Source organism: Neodiprion pinetum, chromosome 4 (genome assembly GCF_021155775.2).
Source record: "Neodiprion pinetum isolate iyNeoPine1 chromosome 4, iyNeoPine1.2, whole genome shotgun sequence".
In the NCBI taxonomy this organism is placed as follows: domain Eukaryota; kingdom Metazoa; phylum Arthropoda; class Insecta; order Hymenoptera; family Diprionidae; genus Neodiprion; species Neodiprion pinetum.
Window position 1 is genome coordinate 42372184 of NC_060235.2, and position 20325 is coordinate 42392508.

General features: G+C 41.1%; 2 protein-coding genes across 2 annotated transcripts; one reads left to right on the top strand and one right to left on the bottom strand.

Annotated features, from left to right (window-relative positions):
* Window positions 1-6409: 6409 nt before the first annotated feature.
* Window positions 6410-13614, top strand: LOC124218255 (sodium-independent sulfate anion transporter). Its single transcript, XM_046624793.2, has 11 exons — window positions 6410-6761; window positions 8011-8189; window positions 8275-8470; window positions 11049-11269; window positions 11418-11562; window positions 11628-11792; window positions 11883-12044; window positions 12226-12366; window positions 12539-12684; window positions 13110-13271; window positions 13381-13614. Coding segments are annotated over exons 1-11 (1665 nt in total). The 5' UTR covers window positions 6410-6760; the 3' UTR covers window positions 13528-13614.
* Window positions 13615-14573: 959 nt separating this feature from the next.
* On the bottom strand, window positions 14574-20319 carry LOC124218257 (uncharacterized). The gene is made up of 3 exons (XM_046624795.2): window positions 19800-20319; window positions 17621-17762; window positions 14574-15266 (listed from the first exon to the last, which is right to left on the bottom strand). Exons 1-3 carry the CDS (start codon window positions 19937-19939, stop codon window positions 15045-15047), a joined length of 504 nt encoding a protein of 167 aa, XP_046480751.1. The 5' UTR covers window positions 19940-20319; the 3' UTR covers window positions 14574-15044.
* Window positions 20320-20325: the final 6 nt, after the last annotated feature.

Consider the following 20325-nt stretch of genomic DNA (forward strand, 5'->3'; position numbering starts at 1 on the left):
TTTGAGTTTGAGGGCTTTATCATTTAAAGTCTGAAAAACATTTTAGAACTTTTTTTACCGAAATTAATAACAAAATGGCGGAATGGCGCATATGAGTAGCGAACGACCACGTTTTCAATTCGGTGGCGAAGATTCCTCGGTCAATTTTTATTCGATCGACTTGAAATTTAGACACAATGTTAAAAATTTGTTCATCGATTCGATCTCGCGGCTAGATTTTTCAATTTCAATCCTAAGATTTTATTACTAAAATTTTGCGGTTCAAACGTTACATCCTCCAGACCTCATATACTTTACCCACAATCTTATAATCACTTTACACCCCGCATCCTCTTCTTATCTTCACCGAGTCAGCAGGTACATTTCTGAACTGCAACTAACGAGTTTTCTACCTTCTCTTAACTCTTCGCTTCCAACCTAGTCACTTATAATTACATCTCTCCATGCCAATCGAAATCCTTTTTCCAAGCCGACTCCTTCGCACTGACCACTGTTATAATTCAATTACCGAGTCAACAATAATAAACCAACCGTACCATTTATATCGTCTACTTCCCTTAAAACCGATCCCTTTCTTTTTCCATCATTTCCTGCATTTGGAGTAGTGGCACGTAAGTGCATAATCGATGTATATATATGAAAAAAAGTTTTTTTTTACAACATTCGGACTACGAGCTCGAACCCGAAAAGGTATTTTGACTCAAGAAAGTTTTTCGATGATGTCAGGAGATGTGTCACCTCAAAAGCCCTCGAGTTCGGAGTCGTTCGCTACTCACATGCGCCATGCCACCATTTTGTTGTTAATTTCGATGAAAAAATTCTAAAATGTTCTCGAAACTGTAAACAATAAATCCGTTGAATTGAAATTGCTCCATGTGTTTCCGTTATCTTTGAAAAAAAAAACAACTCCTAAAAATAGGTATGACTTTAGACCGTTCAAGAGTCGTCGATAGACTTCTGCAAGAAGTCTCGACCCTCTCTTTCATCATCAACACCGTAAAGAAGGAGATGAAAAATGAATCACCAGTCGTGGGAAAGTCCACCTTCAATTTTCCGTCGTCTTAAACTTCTTCAGCCGCCGTTGACCTGAAGAAAAATTCTCTGCACGTTCGCGCGGGACGCTCTTGAAGAAAAATGCCGAGTAGTTTTCCACCTGCAACGTGCATTCTGGCTCGGTGCAATATCGTTCATCCTTGGAGGGCTGCACATGCCGTCATGTAACCGTAAAGCGATCACCCGAATCCACTCCCTTATTTAGAGCTCTAGAGAACTGGAGAAATTATAATCCAGCCGAGAAAAGAAGACGATAGAAAAGCAGCTCTGTTCATGCTAAGGAAGAACGCGATCTGCCGAGAAATGGATACGCATTTAAGCGCAATAAGTTCCATGCTGTGCTTCTTGAATGCGAGTGTCAAATGCATCGCGATTGTTTCAGCAGGATATCTCCCTGCTGTTCGTGCAACGAAAACGAATCGTATATCACACGACAATACGTCGGGCACTATACCGGGACAATCTTTTGAAACTTGAAAATCATCTGCGCATGCGCGCGTTTTATCCGCCGTTCTGCGCGCAGGCTGGCCATCCCGAGTTTTCAGCTGTCAAACTTTTTCTAGCGGCGATGTGGTTGATACGAATTTTCGAGGTTAGAATATCAAATGATTAAGGTAGTGACACGGAACGGTTTGGGAAGCATTTGATATTGGGTCGGAGAGTTGATTCCTCAAAGAACGGTCGGAATTTAATGCTTATGCTCTTTGAAAATTCAAACGTACACATTTCGTGTAGGTTGGCACGCCTGCATCGCGGACAAAAATATCGCTGCGGGAAGATGTCGCCAATTTCGCAGGCGCGGTTGATTTTCAAATTTCAAGAGATTTTCCCTGTATACTCCGACAGTCGTTGGCCGATAGCTGTTGCAGTATATTTCATGGCCAAGTCGTAAATTTCACCGATCTGCAATTTGTTATATTCCGATTTTGCGATTGCAGATCAGTGCTGGCCGAGTTGTTTTTGGATGAAGAACCTTGTTAACTGTCACAACACGCCGTAAGGTTTGGTTAGTTTTTTACCGTTCGTGAACATCGTAACGCGACGATATGAATAACATTTCTGCTCATCCTCTGGGCTTTGAGCTGATGCTTTGGCGCTCAAAACCCGCCGGAAATAATTTGTGATATAACGGCAATGTGTACAAGCAGTCGCTAGGCTAAGTTAAGCTCAGCCTTTTGATGTTCAGTCAATTTTCGCCGAATTTATTGACAGTAAAGGTTAATTGATGTTCAACCTCTCGTCAATTTTTACGATCACGTTTCCAGCTTAGTTGAAAGTATAACGAATTTTTCCTACGGGTTACGCGGGCTGTTGAAACGCTCGGTTTTTTTCCGGATTCCATGAAAAGAAATAACGAGTGCTGCTCTTTTACAGGTTTAACCAAGGGGTTAAACACACGTGATATATGGTGTACACTTTTCCGGAAATCTTTTAAAATCTATTGAAATCTCTGAAATTTTTTGAAATCATTGAAATATCTGAAGTTTTCTTATGAAAAAATTATTTGTAATTCCACGAAGTCTCTTGTAATCCTTTGAGATCCTTTGAAATCCCTGAGATCTTTTGAAATCCCTGATATCTTCTAGTCTTCTGAAATTATCTGAAATCTCTTGAAATCTTTGGAAATTTGTCGAAGACTTTTAAAATCTTTGAAATCTTTTGAAATCTTTTGAAATCCCTAAAATTTTCTTTGATCAAATCTTTTGTAATTCCATGAAGTCCCTTGGTAATGTTTTGAAATCTCTTGAAATCGTTGTAATCTTGAAATCAGATCTACATGAAATGGATGACTGATTAAATCCGCGGATTTAACTACAAACCAATTCACGGGGATCGGGAACATCAATTGGCTGATGTTTCAAAGTCCTAACGTGTAAATATAACTCACGAAAGACAGGAGCTGCGTAAAACGTTTTGTTCTGAAAAACTTGGAATGTCATTCCAATATCGTTCAGGCAGGTAGTCGCAGCATTCCTCGAAAATGAATACTTGGAAAAGCTCCAAATATTCGACTGCAGTCCTTCGTGTGCAGACGCTTGTCATTCCATCTGCAGGAACGTTGAAAATGGTTGAACCAAACTCTCATTGTAATCGGAGCAGACAAGCTGCTCTGTCCGCGTCTCGCGTTAAGCTTGGCAGGTATGTTTCGCTCCGAGTTTCTGAATGTTCAGGGGCAGCCTGTAGAGTGATTGGACACCGGATTATTTGGCATCGGTAATGTCCTTCGCCTGTCCGGCTACTCAGCGATCGAACTTACTTAACGGTCCCAACGAGGGGATGCTGTCCACCACCTATAGTGCGAGTACTCGCTAAAAGCTCCCCAACGAAAAAAGATGGCTCAAAACTTTCCTCATCCTGTGCAACAGATGCATGCTTCCGCATTAGCTACGAAATTGCGGAGTTAAAATTTACTCCCGAGAGCTGCAGCTTTTTCCTTCGAGATTTCATCAGAACTTGATAAAGTATCCTCATTCATTATGCACGTTCAGATTATATCCAACCGGTTGCAAACTGTAATATAAATCAGGTAGTCGGAAAAGCACATCGGGGGCGATGAAAGTTCCTTTCAAAAGTCCAACGACTCCTCGTTCGTGTCTAAATTTCGTTCTTCCATCTCACGTTCGTCTTTAATAACTTTTTCAGCACGATCAGCACGCGTTAGGAAATTTCTTTTTCACATAGGTGTACAAGGGAGTTCAAATGATGCGATCGTAAAGTGCAAACATACACCATCAGCAATTGCTGATTGTAGGTATAACTGCAACAGCTCACTGACACATTTTACGAGATCAGCGAACGGTGGACAAAGTTCCGAAAATCGCCTTACCACCAAGTCCATGAATCGTTTAATGACACCGTAGGTTGGTTCATTCTATATTTCGTAAGACCAATTCAGAAGCATCGTATCATAGAAAGCAACAGGTTTGCGACAACATCGATTGCTTTAACATATTCGATTAACGTAGTGTGCTTGTCGTGTAGTACAGTAAGATACGTGTACCAGTTATCGGCACGTTTAGACCCAACGATCGACCCTTTTATTTTCCAAAATTATTAATCGTTGGCAAAAATTGTGAATTTCTTGACGACTACAACCAATTACTAGAGGCTTGGACACTACAAATTTAATTATTGGTAATTTTAGAACTAAGGATCAAACTGATACACCCAAAAAAGTTCAATAAATGGTACACTTACCTTATACCAGTATAACCGTGTTGCTATATTGCGTCACGTTACTTCCGCTCACGCACAATGCGGGGAGATTATTCAGCGGTAAGTGAACGAATCCGAGTGTGAGCCGGGAATATTCGAGATAATCATGTAATGCACCTTGTCAGTGTATTTGAAAGGATTAAAGGGTAGCAGTTAAAAATCCGATGTTCATTCAAATGGATAACCTTTTTCGCGATAAATTTGTCAGAGCTTCAGAATTTTCTGTGAATCCTTAATCGCATGGCCGGGATTACGTGGCGCTGAATGGTGGATTATTACAAATTATAATACCCTCTTCCTGTGCTCGTTGAACATCGAACAAATACCAGACAGCTGCTGAGCTGGAAAAATCGCGTGACCGTGGAACTTGATTAAATTGTCTCTTCTATACATTTTCTTTGTTATTTTTTTCCATCGAATCGTTTTCGATACCGCACAAGTGGGTTAGGATTTTTTCTATAGGTACTCCTTCACCGCCATATTCTAGTCCCAAAAACGTCCTCAATAGAAAGATTAAGGTGGTCCTTATTCAGGTTGTTGATAAATTTTTTCGGCCCCATCCTCCAAATCAACTTCAAATAATCAAAAAACACTTGATAACAAAGTTTTTCAGATTCTTACCTCAACTCTAAGACAGCCTGCTTTGTGATCGAGGTTTCTTATGGAAATAAAATGGGAAAACATTTCTTTCTCGGTATATATTTTATCGTGAAAGTAATAGTGTTGAAAAAAATTTGTAACTACGAGGTTTTAGTCGGTATCAGTGCTACTAACGGTGTGAATTTTTTTTCGGACATTAGCGCCGATGCCTACTAAAACCTCGCAGTTACAGATTTTTTCGAACACTATTATTACTTTTACAGTGAAATATATATTGAGAAAAAAAGTTCTTCCCGTGTTATTTCCATAACAAACTTTGATCACTAATTGTTTTTGAATTATTTGCAGTTGGTTCCGAGGGTGATGCGAAAAAAGTTCGATCACACCATAATAAAAAAATATTCCCTTCACTGTTTGCTATTTCAATATCACACCATTACGACCATTTTCGTTGTACATACCTATGGGTACCGACGTAAAGCATACACCTCTATCCTTGGCGGTCTCTTCGTCCCATGCTTGTTTCTAATAACGTTAACTAGGTCCCATTTCCATCCTCCCGAAGTTGGGAAGATCTTTACCCTAGTTGTTCTTGGCATTCGGCGTTTCCGAGCAAAGCGGAGGCTGGCGGTTACGGAGTCAAGGGTGCGATTAAGCCATGTAATATAAACGCGGTTGCCTTGTATACCTTACAGTGCGTCTAGTGCTCGGAACACAAACAGCCGGCAGGCAGGCAGGCAGCGCACCTAAATACTAAAATTTTATCGGTAACCGATGCTGCAGCATCCGTTATCGTTCCGGCTTTGCGTTAACCGCCAACGCTACTCCACAAAGGATTTATCCTAGACCGCAAGTTCCACCATGCACAGCAGCAAAATTATGTTCAGGTGAAATAACTGGAGAACGGAACGCTGTGATTTTGAGAGAGCAACGTTTCACGGTCCGTCTCACTCTTTAGGCACTGTACGTGTAACGACGAATTCCATTTTGAGTTATATGGATTTTTCCAACCAAATGAAAATAAAGTCCAGGTAATGGATCCCATAGATAAATTGAAATTCTAAACAGATTCCAGATCGGTTGATTCCGCAACTCTGGCACGCAACTTTGAGTGTTAAATTCGAGGATTGAGAGTTGGTATTGAAATTGAATTGCGCCTTCAGAAGTTCCCTCGACTTTGGTGGTAACTGATTAAAAGTTTCAATGCCAGTGTCGGGATTCTCGCCATTCTTGACACCGGGTCGAACGATGGATAAGGAATGTCTGCACAGGGTCAAGGACGACGTATCCTTTGTCTACAAGCGATTCCTCGACGATCAAGCAACCGGATGATTGCCTCTTCAAGTTGATGAATGTGTGAAATTGAGCTACTTTGACTGATTTCCAGTAGTGAGCGTTAGCGAATTATCGCTCCAATCTTCGTAACCTTTGGACGTACAGACACGTATTGATAAGTGTTCGTTTGAAAAAGCTGTTCTTTGTACGAGATAAGCAACCCCGATAAGCATTAAGGCTACATTATTTCTCTCGATCGCCTCGTCGATACCGAAAGCTGTAATTGCTGTATTGAGTTATCGTTATTCACTTTACGTCATTTGGTTCGACTTGTTTGGGAGAGAAACTGATACTGTGAAGTTCTCGACGATGAACCCTCCTGATGGCTTAACTATCAGCATTGGGATTCCGGCATTGATGCGTTAATGATGGTGCGACTCAGATACGGTTACGCAATTGGTTATTACATGGTTCCGCGTTAATTGCAACGCACATCCATCACGCAACACGTCACAAGATTTAGATAGACTTAGATACCCGGTCAGAAACTCCGTTGTCACTACGTCCCAAAGAGCGTATCAACTTCGGTCGAAGAACAAACCGGACATTCAGCGAAAGTGAGTATACTGGTTTTGTTTTTATTGCTCAATTACAGTCCAAACAAGAGTGTGCTACACTTTTTTCTTCACACAGCCCATACTTGCTGACAATAGAGCCGGTCATTTTTGATCACCAATCCGTGCACACTGCGGTAAAATTGAAAACCATCGCGACTATAAGCAGTAGAACTTTATTTAGAAATTACCATTGATTGATAAATTACACTGATTATCAACAATTAACCGATTTCATTCACCTGATCGAGTTACTGTGAATATTACCAACAATTGAACTCCTCAATGTGTTTTACCTCAATCTTTCCTAACAAACGATGAACCGTTTACTCAAAATTAAGTTGTACTGTACAGTCAATCGATGATATGGAGGAAATCGATCGATTGAAATATTTACTAGTGTATTCGAGGGGTGTAAGTTTATTTGAAGAGCATTAGAAGGATGGAAACGATTACTTATAAATGGCTGGAACGAGAATGAAATGCAGAAGCTGGATGAATTTTTTTGTCAGTCTGTCCCCCGAGGTTTATACATCCTTCGTTCGAGCGTGTCGCCTTTGAAATATTAAATTATAAAGGAACTCTGGGAAACGTAGATAACAATAAAAGTTTTAAAAAAGCCGGGTCACTCCGTGATGGTTCTTCTTTTATGCCGGCGAACCTTCAGGTAGTAAGATTGTCCGAACTTTTAACCCCGCGACATTATATATATATATTGCACCCTCGTGCCGGTAACATCGAGACTTTATTGCCACTCTAAACTGAAACTAAAAAATGTAGAGATGTCGCGATTCGGTCCAAAGTGAGAAAGTCCAGAAGAGGATGTAAAGAATCTCCGTCTCGCAAGGTTCGTGCCACACGTAAACACTTGTTCATCCTCAACTTTTGACAAGGGTGCACGGATATAAGGTCCGATCCATCAGACGACGGTACCAAACTTGTGGCTTTATTTCGACGAAACATATGCCAGGTGGTGAATAGAGACGTACGCGCATTGGACTCAAGAGCAAAGGTTCCAAGGCACTTCGGTAAAACACACCCCTCAGTGTTTCGCTCAAGTTCGAAGCACTTTGGGAGCGTTAGTTGATTTTTCTCACCCTCCCCCTCCCCAACCGAACCAAGTAGGGATTTCCCGAGTGTATGGAGAGGGTAAAACGCTTCGATAAAGCAGAAACACGTTGTTTACCCGCTTTCCAAGGGAACAATGTCCCTGCGACTGAAGCCAACTCACAAACATCTTCGACGCTTTCAGTGAAGCTCGGATGGACGCAATTAGCGAAATACGGTAAGCGGCGGCTGCCCATCCTCGCCTGGGCACCGGGTTACAGGCCAACATGGATCCTGCAGGATATGCTGGCCGGAATCACAGTCGGACTGACCGCAATCCCTCAAGGCATAGCGTACGGAATAGTGGCCGGTCTGAATCCCGAGGTATTATCATTGAGAGCGGATTTTTTTCCGCAACGTTTCTCAAGCGAGGTCAAGTAACACCCTTACGACTCTGCTTCTCTTTCAGTATGGCCTCTACTCGGCGTTCATGGCCTCGTTCGTCTACATATTTTTCGGTTCCTGCACCAACATCACCATCGGACCCACCGCCATCATGGCCCTCATGGTCCAGTCGATGGTCGCGAATTACGGAGCTGACATGGCGGTTCTGATCTGCTTTCTAAAGGGCTGCGTCATCACCGTCCTCGGTATCTTTCACTTGGGTAAGCAACTGGTTTCTAAACGAACAGTGAAACGGGACTGACACGATATTCGAAATTCCGCACAAATCATTCTCACACCAGACGCGGGAAAAAAAGCGCGCAACGCGAAATCGTTGACGATTGGTTTTTTGCGTTGTGGAAATAGGCGAAGCTCGAATATCGAGTTTCGACGAAATTTAATACAGCTTTACCGAATCACTCAATTATATTATATACCGCAAAATCAAATTACACCACGCCAACACAGTTATTTCTGTATTACGGCCCCCATTACGAGATGCTATAAGACAATTACGAACGATTCCGAGGATTCGTCGAACGCGGTCCAATTAATTCCCATTCGATTATTGAACATCTGCAGCGTGTACCCAAATCAAGACAGGTGAGGTTTTGGTGTCCGTGACTAAACAAGGACGGAAGTTTAACGAGATCGCGGTCAACCACCCAAGGACAGAATTTCGGTTCTGTGTCTTCGGCTAAAATCAGGAACACATTTATCAATCAATCCAAGCTTCGTCTGCGAGCTTACAATTAGACAAATTTCCTCGATTCTCTTTGCTGCGCTGCAGAGCGAGAAACAGGAGTGAAAACTTGCCACAGCGGACAATAATTGCGGACCGAAAAACAAATGTTGGAGAAAATTGAAAGTAAACATCTAGTAAAACTCATGACGTGTAATTTTATCACTTGCACAGCCCTTGACTCGTATTCGGTCCTCTTTATCATAAAATACATCACTTTTTTTTTTCCTTTAACCTCACTGTCATTTGGAAATAATTCACGATTCTTTACTTTTCTGAGGTAAATAGCAAAAAAATGAACGTATAAATAGATAAAAATTTTACCCTTACTTGCCACCTGGGGTGTAGACTTTTTTGTCGATAATTAAATGAAGTTAAAATTAATATTAAAAAAAAAAGAACTTTTGTGTGAAAATAGCCATTTTTTTTCTCACTTCTGTTACATTTTTTTTTTTTTTTTTTGGTATACGTAAATTGAATTTTTTACCATACGAACTGCATGATTCTTGGAAGTAAACTGTCGATGTATTGTAATAAAGATGATTTTTTTCTATAACAATTTTTGTCACCGGGATGTGAAGCAAGCCAGTCTGACAAGCACGTGATTTTACAGGAGCGTGGCAAGTGAAGGCTGGTAATATGATTGATCGAAAATGAAATAGCAGAAGCGAAACGTCGAAAAACGAACGAAGCGTAAGACAAACGTGTTTTTTTTTTCCCTCGAGTGATTCCGGAGAACTGATCTTCCCTTTTGAATGATAGATAAGTAGCCCCAGTTTTTATGGACGACAGCTGAGTATGGTTAAAAAATTTACGTGACCTCGATCAATGTTTTTAGCTCGTTCACTTCGTAAATTTCAAGACTAATACAGAGCGAGGAAGTCAACCAGTCTGTTTCCGAACTGCCGTTTCGAAATTCTCCTTCATCACTAATATTCGATATCCATTTTCTCGATTAAGACCATTCAAACGTTAAAGAATATGTAGTCGACGATGCAAAGGTTCGACATTTACTACCAAGGCACAAAAAATTCCCGAGGGATCGACAAAACGTCCATAAAGTCGTCACGCCTGTGCACCAATATATGTATTGGCAATTGTATTGTTCAGTAGAATCAATAATTCCGCCAAGACACGTAAAGTTATACCCTAACGAACCTATTCAAGTTCTTCAAATACCAAAGTCGAGTACGGAAGTTCGTTTAAAATACCCACACTGACGATGAGTGATTAACGCCTCGAGAATTCCGCGGAAATTCCTTCCTCCAGAGTTATCCTTTGCCAGACAAAACCTGAAACGCTCCCTGCGAGATAGTTGACTCGAGTTTCATGAAAATATCCTCTAGAGAATTACCTTCAGCTTCTGAAGAAGAAGAAAAGTGGAAAATATTTACAGTGAATCCGTCTTTCCCGTTCCCACAAATCACTTCCCCTCTCGCCTCTTCTACCTATTCGGTCGATGTGTCTTGTACCATTTTTTGGATGCCGTAAATACCATCGATTCCCTCGCCGCAACCTTCCACCTTTCCCCCGAGGTACCAGCTTGGCGATATCGGTTCGGGAAAAACATTCTCGTAAGCTTTAAAATTCATCGGCTCTTTTTATCAGTGGAGATGTATGGGTATTGATCGATGTCGGGTTGTTCCTGCAATTAGGCAAAGATCAAAGGTCCTTTTTAGGCTTCCGTACCTCAAAAGGTAGAAATGGAATCCTTGCAGGATCACGTCGTTGTCCGTTTGTCCGTTTGTCAAGACTCCTTTTTCGGGAACGCGTAGGTGTATCAATTTTAAATTAATACCAAATGCTAAGATTTACGGCCCCGTGGAGGTGTAAAAAATTCAAGCTTCCAAGTCATCGCAATAAAAAGATACGACCATTCAGGCCACATGTTTTGATACTTGCAAACTCATTCGTCAAAACCTACAGGATACTTCCCGTTGACCTAGAACCATGAAATTTGGAGAGAAGCAAGAAGTCTTTACGTAGTCCTACTTGCACTTGCATCAATTCTAACGAAATGACAATCGATATACCGATGTAATTATTTCTCTCCCAAGGATTTCTCCTGGACTTCATTTCACTCCCGGTAATTACTGGCTTCACCTCCGGAGCGGCGGTGACAATTGCCTCGTCTCAGTTCAAGCCGATTTTGGGGATTCCCGGGCCGAGTTCTTCGTTCATCGACTCCGTCGTCTCGGTGTTTACAAATCTGGACCAGATAGGCTGGTGGGACACACTCCTGGGGTTCGGAACCGTCGGGGTTCTGGTCGGCCTTAAGGTACCTCTAATTTCGCACGATTAATACGATAGTACCCGAGGTTGCGCAGCGTCCGTCTAATATTACGTTTGCCAATTTCTGGCCGGGTATGAAACGCACCCCGAATCCGAGGGCAACGTTGTAATGATATCTCGTAAATCGCAATCAGAATCTTCCGGGACGAAGGAACGGGACTGCGTGGCAAAAAGTCATGTGGATGATTGGTCTGGGGCGAAACGCGATTGTCGTTGTTTTCGGCACTGGGCTGGCTTACGCTTTTTACGTCTACGACATGGAGCCCTTTCGGCTGACAGGTGAGTGATGACTCGCTCTCTTCGAATCCCCGAGATCAATTTCACCCTGTCGGCATCTTCCACAGGGAGTATGGGCCAAGGATTGCCACCCCTTTCCTGGCCGCCCTTCTCAACGGAGTTTGGAAACGAGACGCTGACCTTCGTCGACATGGTGACAGGGATGGGTACGACGGTGGTAACCATGCCGATCATATCCACCATCGAGCACATCGCCATTGCCAAGGCTTTCTGTGAGCTCATCGATTAACTCGATTATTCATCGTCAGAAATGCTACCTAGGTAATTTTGATTAACGTTGGTTCTTCTTCGTCTCTCTTCAGCCATGGGAAAGTCCCTCGACGCGACCCAGGAAATGCTGGCCTTGGGGTTGTGCAACATATGCGGATCTTTCGTTCGGTCGATGCCGGTCACTGGGTCCTTTACAAGAACTGCCGTCAATTACGCCTCAGGAGTGAGAACGCCACTGGGAGGGCTTTTCACGGGTGAGTTTTTAATCTTCACCGACTTCCTTGCACCGTCCAACTGGATGTACTCCAGTCCGGAAAGCAATTTCCGCCGAAAGTCAATTTTGGCATACCTTCTAAACTAAGTCTGGTGTAAAATTCGTTTCCACTTCCAGCATTGTTCAGTCCTTCGTAATATAACGAAATTACTTTCGCTTAGGCATCCTGGTGCTCCTGGCAGTCGGTCTTCTTACCGGCACCTTCAGATTCATCCCTCGAGCAACGTTGTCCGGTGTCATCCTCTGCGCCATGTACTACCTGGTGGACTTCCCAACCTACGCCTTACTGTGGCAAGCTAAGAGTGAGTAGCGCTGTTATACCTTCGGTCAAAATTCTTTCTCTCAAACCTCGTCTTAGGATGGATTTTTACTACTTCATCAAAATATCCTTTACCATATCCCCCATTTTCTCGTCCTGGATGGGTCCGGAGTTCCGGTTCATTTGTCGTTTATGTCGACATTCGTTTGCTTCAGAGGTGGACTTCGCAATCCTCATCGCAACCCTCGTCGCATGCGTCTTCCTAGGCCTCGAACTCGGCATCGTCATAGGCATCGTTCTCAATCTCGTACCATTGTTCTATTACTCGGCTAGACCGGAGGTTGAGATGAGGGTCGAACAGGTATGAGAAAATCTAATGGATGAAATTCTCAGTTAAAACAACCAATTGGGTAAATGATTTTTCAACTGGAAATGTGCCATTCAATTTTTGGAGTTACAAATGTAACACGATTCCTCGACCAGAGTTTAATTATTTTTGACTTTCTAGCTATCAAACCATTTCTCAAGCTGCTGACATCCTCAGATCGTGTTATTCGAATTTTCTCATGTTCATTTCTATTACACTGCAACGGGAATATTGTTTCACTTTCGTCCACCATCATTGGAGCAAATAACACGACTAAAAAAAAAAAAAAAAAAACGTTAAACGTTATTTTTATCCTATTCCTGATTTTTTATTCAAACGATGAAGGGTTACACTCAATTCCACTGTATCTTAATAAATTGTCAATAATGATAAATCGTTTGATTTACGTGAATCTTCAGATCGAGGAAAAGACGTTCATCCAGGTGATGCCCGAGGAGACAGTGTCCTTCCCCGCGGCTGAGCATCTGCGGAACGGTATTATGAAGCTGTCGGAGAAAAATAGCTCGGACGTAATATTCAATTGTAAAAACGTGAAGAGGATCGATACGACGGTTGCAAAGGTCAGTGTGATTGATTTCGTATCTAATTTTCACTATGACAAGACATGACAAGAATGGTGGACGGTGGACCTTTCCCGACTCAATTACCACAAGCATCCTTTCGTTGCAGAACATCAAACTCCTCGCGAAGGATCTCTCGGTCAGAGGACAAGAAGTCACGTTTACTGGTTGCGCCGAAAACGTGAAGAGAATCCTCGGAACCGTGGCTCCGGAACTCACGAATCGATTCACAAAGGACGAAGGACTCTCCGTTTGAATTTCAGGCTCACTTTTGTTGTTTGTAAAATATGTTCACAGGCCTGATAAATGTTTTGATTATGTGTCTCGCATGGTCCGCGATCCATGACTTGATTTCGTCTTCTTGTTTTCCATATTGTCACGCACTTCTCATAACGTTCGCTAATTTCCAGTTCTTCATCTCTGCGCTGAACCTCCGATGATGTACAAAGCGAGGTGCCGTGACAGGTCAGAAATGTCAACTCTCTGTAGAGCGTATAATAAATTATTACTCCGTGTAATTTCGGCATGGTACGTTACACATTAGAGTGATTATTTGTACACGTTGCGTACAAAGTGCATCGCTTACACTTTGTCAGAGTGTACAGCAGGAAGGAGATTAGCGACGCAGTATCAATTCTTAATTGTAATTACCTTAAGTATTTCTCGAACGGCACCTGTGTACTAGCATTGTAACGAATGTAAGTTTGTCAGTATTCGCGAATGCGAATGCGGATGCGAGTATACATTTTTAAATCTGGCGCCATTTCTCTACGGCTAAAAGTCGACGATTGGTTGAGTAACAGGTACAACATACAAGCTGCACGCACAAATTAGCGCCACTTGCATCTTATTCCGGAAATTGCCAAGCTGATCCGAACTGAGTCGATTGTATGTTCGATCATTTAACGACAAATTGATAATGGAAACAAATTAATTTTGAGGTAAGAGTGTAATTCAAACGTAAAGACAAACTTTAATAACAAATTCTCATCAACAAACTATTTTTTTTTTTTTGTCTTATTTAATATTATTTTCACAAATTGTATACGCAAAATATAAAGTATTTGTGACAGCCGCATTCGCACGGATTTCGCGAATGTCAAAAAATATGGGATTATTCGTTACATCACTAGTGTGTACAAGCATCGTTAACCGAATGACAGGTTGTCGAAAAAAATCGTACAAGTATAAGTTCGTTGAAACAATATTTAAAAATTCTGCAAGCACTTTACACATTACTTACTTACAAACTAACATTTAAACTCTTAAAGGTTAATTCACGTGCCGAGTTTACCATGCGGAAAGTCAAATAGTTACCAAATTATTATCACGATCTGTTTACCGCACTGTGATCAATTTCTTATACATGCATATATATTCTACTCGATTCGGCGTAAAGGATATACAACGACTAGGAATAATGAAACGGTGATTTTGAACTGATCGCCGAAGGTTAAACTTATATATACAGAGTGTTCCAAGTGGGATTGTTAAGTTGACTTCAAAGGTATTCAATGGTACTTTACATGATACGCGGATGAGTGGCATCAGCACGCGTTGTGAACAAGACCGGCCCTGGGCTGTGTGTTTAATTTCTGCACGTATGAGTAGTTACGTTGGCAACGTTACACTCAGGGTTCATGGATAATTATTCTGAGAGTAAGCCCGGAATATCGTACGAGATAATTAACACGTATAACACTCTGAACAAAGCATCCTTAAAGTTAGGATATTCCACATGTGCTGGGAACTGCGTTGAAGGTTGGGGAAAATTCACCGGCGAGGAACAGAGATAGACGGATTTGGGACGGGAATTGGGACCTGATGTGCTGTCTGGAAGTGCTGCGTCATCGTTTCCTCCGGTTTCAGGATCCAGAAACAGGTGGCGCAGTAGGTGCCGCAATGGTACTTGACGTGGGTGGACAAAGACAGTCGCGTCGCCAATCGCTCCTGGCAGTAATTACATTGGAACCGCAGGATCTTGCGCTCCGGAATCTGCTGGACGGAAGGATAATCGTTAGCTGAAGGTTTCGATGATGGGATCCTAATCACCCGCAAACGAGATTTCAGGGATACCCAAGAACAAATGAAATTCACCTATTCGTTAATTTGAATTTAAGGGGGTGCTGGGGGTACAGCTTGGGCGGACTAAAATCATGCCTATTTTTAGAAGTTTTTTTTTCAAGGAAAGGAACATACTTGGTGCTATTTGAGATCGGGGGTTTTATCATTTATAGTTTCAAGAATATTCTAGAATTTAATCATTGAAATTAATAACAAAATGGTGGCATGGTGCATCTTCTGACATCGCTGTCCAACTTGTAACACATGGATTTTTCTTTCAAGTCAGCAGCATTTTTTTGGATTCGAACTCGTAGACCAAATGTTAAAACAGAAATTTTCCAAATACGTACGATTATGAAGAAAATATTTAATTTTTCTATTACGTCCAGCGTTCCGCCACACATCTTTCCCATCTTCTTCGACCACTTCTTGTCTCTACCTGCTAACTCTTCCACATTCCTCATGATAACGTTATAGTTTCCATCTTGTCCTATTTCTATCCAGCCCCACGCCACTCGCTATCACCGTTACTCTGCTAATTATATTCTCCACTGTTCTGAATTCTCGCACTTTGGTCGACGCGTACTCTTTGCCCCAAGACACTTGTATCCAATCGTCTATCAAAGACAATTCTATTCCATCCTCTATCAAGTCTACTTTATTTCCAACCTTCGTCAAATCAACTTCTATCCCAACGTTCGTATAATCGACTTCAACTTCAACTTGCAAGTTCAACCTCAGTTCCAGTCTAAATAATCATTTCACGAATTCCTAATCGACTTCGCTCGGTTACGCAATTACACATTTCTCATTTATAATGAAGCCTTTGTCAGACAAAAGGTATACCTTCTCCATCTCATTATCACTCCTTCCATCATTCCCGGATCGAGGACAACTACGAGACCGGACCTGAATTACCTAAATAACATCTTGGGTGGGTATAGAGGTGGTTCGATAACCGCTCGTCGAATCAACCCCCCTCTATCCCGTAACATTTTGACCAGAAAATCGTTATAAAAGTTTGTATAAAAAAATTTTGCGATTGAAAATCCAGCCACGAGCTCGAATCGATAAGCAAGTTTTAAAGATTGTGTCAAAGTTTCAAGTCGATCGGTTAAAAATTGACCGAGAAATTTGCGCCACCGGATTGAAAACGTGGTCGTTCGCTACTTATATGCGCCATGCCACCATTTTGTTATTAATTTCAATCAAAAAGCTCTAAAATGTTCTTGAAACTATAAATAATAAAGCTCTCAAACTCAAATTGCTCTAAGTGTTGTTATTTTCTTTAAAGAAAAAAACTCCTAAAAATAGGTATGATTTTAGACCGTCCAACCTTTACACCCCCACTTATATCTCCACGACTTACCCCTCAATCGATGACTAAAATTGGTACTTGGTAAACTTTGTTAATTGAAAATCACTGCTCACGTTCGTCAAAACCATTAATAATACGCTACGTCGAAACGAATTTAAATTTTATTTTTTTTTTTTGTATTGTCAACTATTAGTCGTAATTCGCGTAATCCGTGGTCAAAAATTTCACCAGGGACGTATTTATTATTGAAATTATTTGAAGGGAGAAAAACACGCATGTTTTTGAGTGAATGAAAACAATCCGCTCAACTTTTCACCACAAACACGGGTTAAACGCGATAAATAAACGAACGTTGAAAGTTTGAAATCTACCGCGGCTTCGCGTGCGGGTAAATTTGCCGTAAATTTGTCCCGTAGATTTTACTGCTGTGGCTAAACTTCTGTTATACCTTATAGCTGTACAGCTTCTCGCAAGCGTGTTTAGACAAACACATCCTCATGCCTATACGTATACGCGTAAACTTTTTCGATAAAGTCTAAACGGGCTCTACGTTCCACCTAGGCAGCTTGAAACGCTAGTAAGTTTTGCTGGATGCGATGAATTCGATCGAAATTCAGTTGAACGTTTCGCCAAATGTTCGAAATCTAATAAGTTAGTATTTATTTTATAACGAGCCGATTTCGAAAAAATCAAACCCAGTATTTGAGTGAAAAAATTGCTAACGCTTCTATATTATATACTCGTAAAAAAGCTAAAAAAAAAAAAAAAATGAAAAAAAAGTATTTTGTAAAATCACATTGAAACAAAATTGCAGAATTTTTCGAATAAATAAATCGAATTCTTATGGGAAAGAGAAGATGCTTCACGGTTCTGCGGAGAGAACCCAAATTCGGATAATTCTGAATGAACGCGATGCTGAAATTTCGTAAATTCGAAGGGTTCGTTCATCAGAGTCCCCAATTCGAACCTGATCAGCGTGAGGCTCGGCGGATTCATTGATTAATTCGAGTCCCTCATTGGTCGGGATTACCGCGTAACGAGGTGGTTTTGAATCTGATCCAAGTTTCCTGCGAAGCTGAATTGGCAGGACGATCTGCCGGCGTATTTCGGTCTCTTCATCGGCCCCTGCAATTTCCTGTTTCTGAAGAATTCTTGCCAATCCGGATTGTTGGCCCGAACTTTTTCCACTCGTAATTTGTAAGTTCCGCGGCTGAATCAATCTCAAAAGGCCGACAGGATTCTTGTTTAACTTTGTCGCACTCTTTGCAGCAGCTCTTACTTGATTTTCGGCAATCGCACTCGGCGTTATAAAACATCTGAAATTACTGCGCGGTTTTTTCAATCCTGACAGTAAACATTTTTCCTGAAAAAAGTTAAAACGGGTGAAATAAATTACACTTCAATCTTTGCAAAAATTCGATAAATTCACTGCTTGGTGAAAAATAGAAATTTTTCATCAAAGCAGGGTGCGGAATTTTATTTTATTCATCCTTATCCGTAGACAATTATTTTTATCAGCGGTGAGGAAAGGGGATTGTGAAAGTGGTATCATATCGATTGGTTTTGCAACGGCATACTAAGTTGACTTCCCTGTTATCCCTAATTTATACCAGCACATATTTTTTCAGCAGACCCTCCGAGCCTCCGAACAATGTTCGGCTTTTAGCCTGGCGCTCGTTTTACATGCCTGTACTTAAGAACATGTTTATGCATAAACATTTACCTCGAGTAACACGATATCACCCCTGCTACTTCGGTTTCTAGTTTTTGACACTTCAGCAGCGTTGTGTAATGATTTAGTGCGTTGATGTAAAAGCCGTTGAATTGACTGACGTTCTTAGTCAACTAATCGAATTTTCGATATTGATTTGGCTCTATCTCTCGTCATCAGAAATTTAACGTAAAGATGTACGGAATGAATTCCGATCGACTACATTATGGAGAGTAGAGGTAAGGAAGACTATCTTCGTGTATAGAAAGTAGCAATTTAACGAATGTAAATTTTTAGGTATAATTCGCGAATGCGAATGTGCATTTTTTAATTTGGCACCATTTCTCTATGGTTAAAAATTGACGATCGATTGACTGACAGGTGCATCATGCAAGTCGCAGGCACACATTAGCGCCGTTTGCATCTTATTCCGGAAATCGCGGAGCTGATCCGAACCAAGCCGATTGTTTGTTCGATTATTTATCGACAAATTGGTAACGGAAAAAAATAATTTGGAGGTTAGAGTGTGATTCAAACGTGAAGAAAAATTTTTATAATAAAAGTCCATTGTCAAACTAATGTTTTTTTTTTTGTCTTATTTAATGTTATTTTCACAAATTTTATACGCAAAATATGAAGTATTTGTGACAATCATATTCGAAAAATATTCGCGCAATTTTTGCGAATGCAGATGCCCTGCGTATGTTAAAAAATAGGCGAATATATGTTACATCACAAATAGAAAGTGTCCATAAAACAGAGTACAATTAAGATGGCGTTGCTGTAGCAAAAGTTTCACATCTAAAAAAATCCGTCAATCAGATTGAACCGTGATTGTTTATTAGCGCCATTCCGGTGACTTGTTGAACCACTATTTGCCGCTTTTTGACGGGACATTTTTTCAGTTGAAAACCCATATGAGATACTTCTCCTCACCTCTACCCGCCATAGACTACATGGCCCGTCAACTGTTACAATTTAACGTGAACGTACTTTAATTTGAGAGCGACTGTTTGCCAGGGCAACCAACCGTCATAAATTTAGACGACCGTTCGCCGCGATGCATGCAACCCCGAAAGTATTGACAGTTGACGAAAAATTTGTGAGGTTACATTTATGACGGTTGGTCAACTTGGCAAACAGCCGCTCTCGGATTATTGCGCGTGCGCATTGAATCTTAGCAGACTACGAACCATGCAGTCGTTAGGAATTCACTCTATGTAATTATGGACCGGGAAAGTAAAGTTAGAGAGCAAGAAGCAGAAATACATCATGCGCAAGAAACAAAGAATTACTTGATCGAAGGAAATATTTTGCATCTACAAGAATAAGATTTTAAGCTGTTACAATAGGACTGAACTTTGATGATAATTGTACAAAAAAACATCCCCCTTTCTTAACTGCTTATAAGTAGAGTGAAATTCGGAGAAATCATTTTACCTTTCTCATGAGCTGAAACGGCGCCGGTATGTCGTAGACGAAATCTTTCTTGGTCATTTTTTCGCTGATGTTGCGGTTACACCGTAAATTGTACTTGGACGTGTCGGTCGGTTTTAGATTTTGGAAATTCTCCATTTTCCTTTCTCAGGTAGGCCAAAGCTGTAGTCGCTTTTCAATATCGCGAAGGGAGACTCGCGTCGCGTTATTCCGACTTCAGTTGTTGTTGTTACGTGTTAATTTTGTTTCATTTACATTGCAGTCCGTCAACGCTCACCATCCGCCAGGTTTGTGCCAAATAATATGCGATGCTTTTTTATTGTTGCGAATCATAAATTAGCACGATATTAGTATGTTACGGTGAATAAATCCCCGAAGAATCAGTCAACGGAAAAAATTATCAGTGAAAAGATTCCAATGCCGTTCTTGGCTTCGTTGTCACCTAAAAAAATGTCGAAACAAGAATAAAAAATGCGAAAAAATATAATAGCTTTTGATAGCGTTTTTCGTATTACTTTCATTTT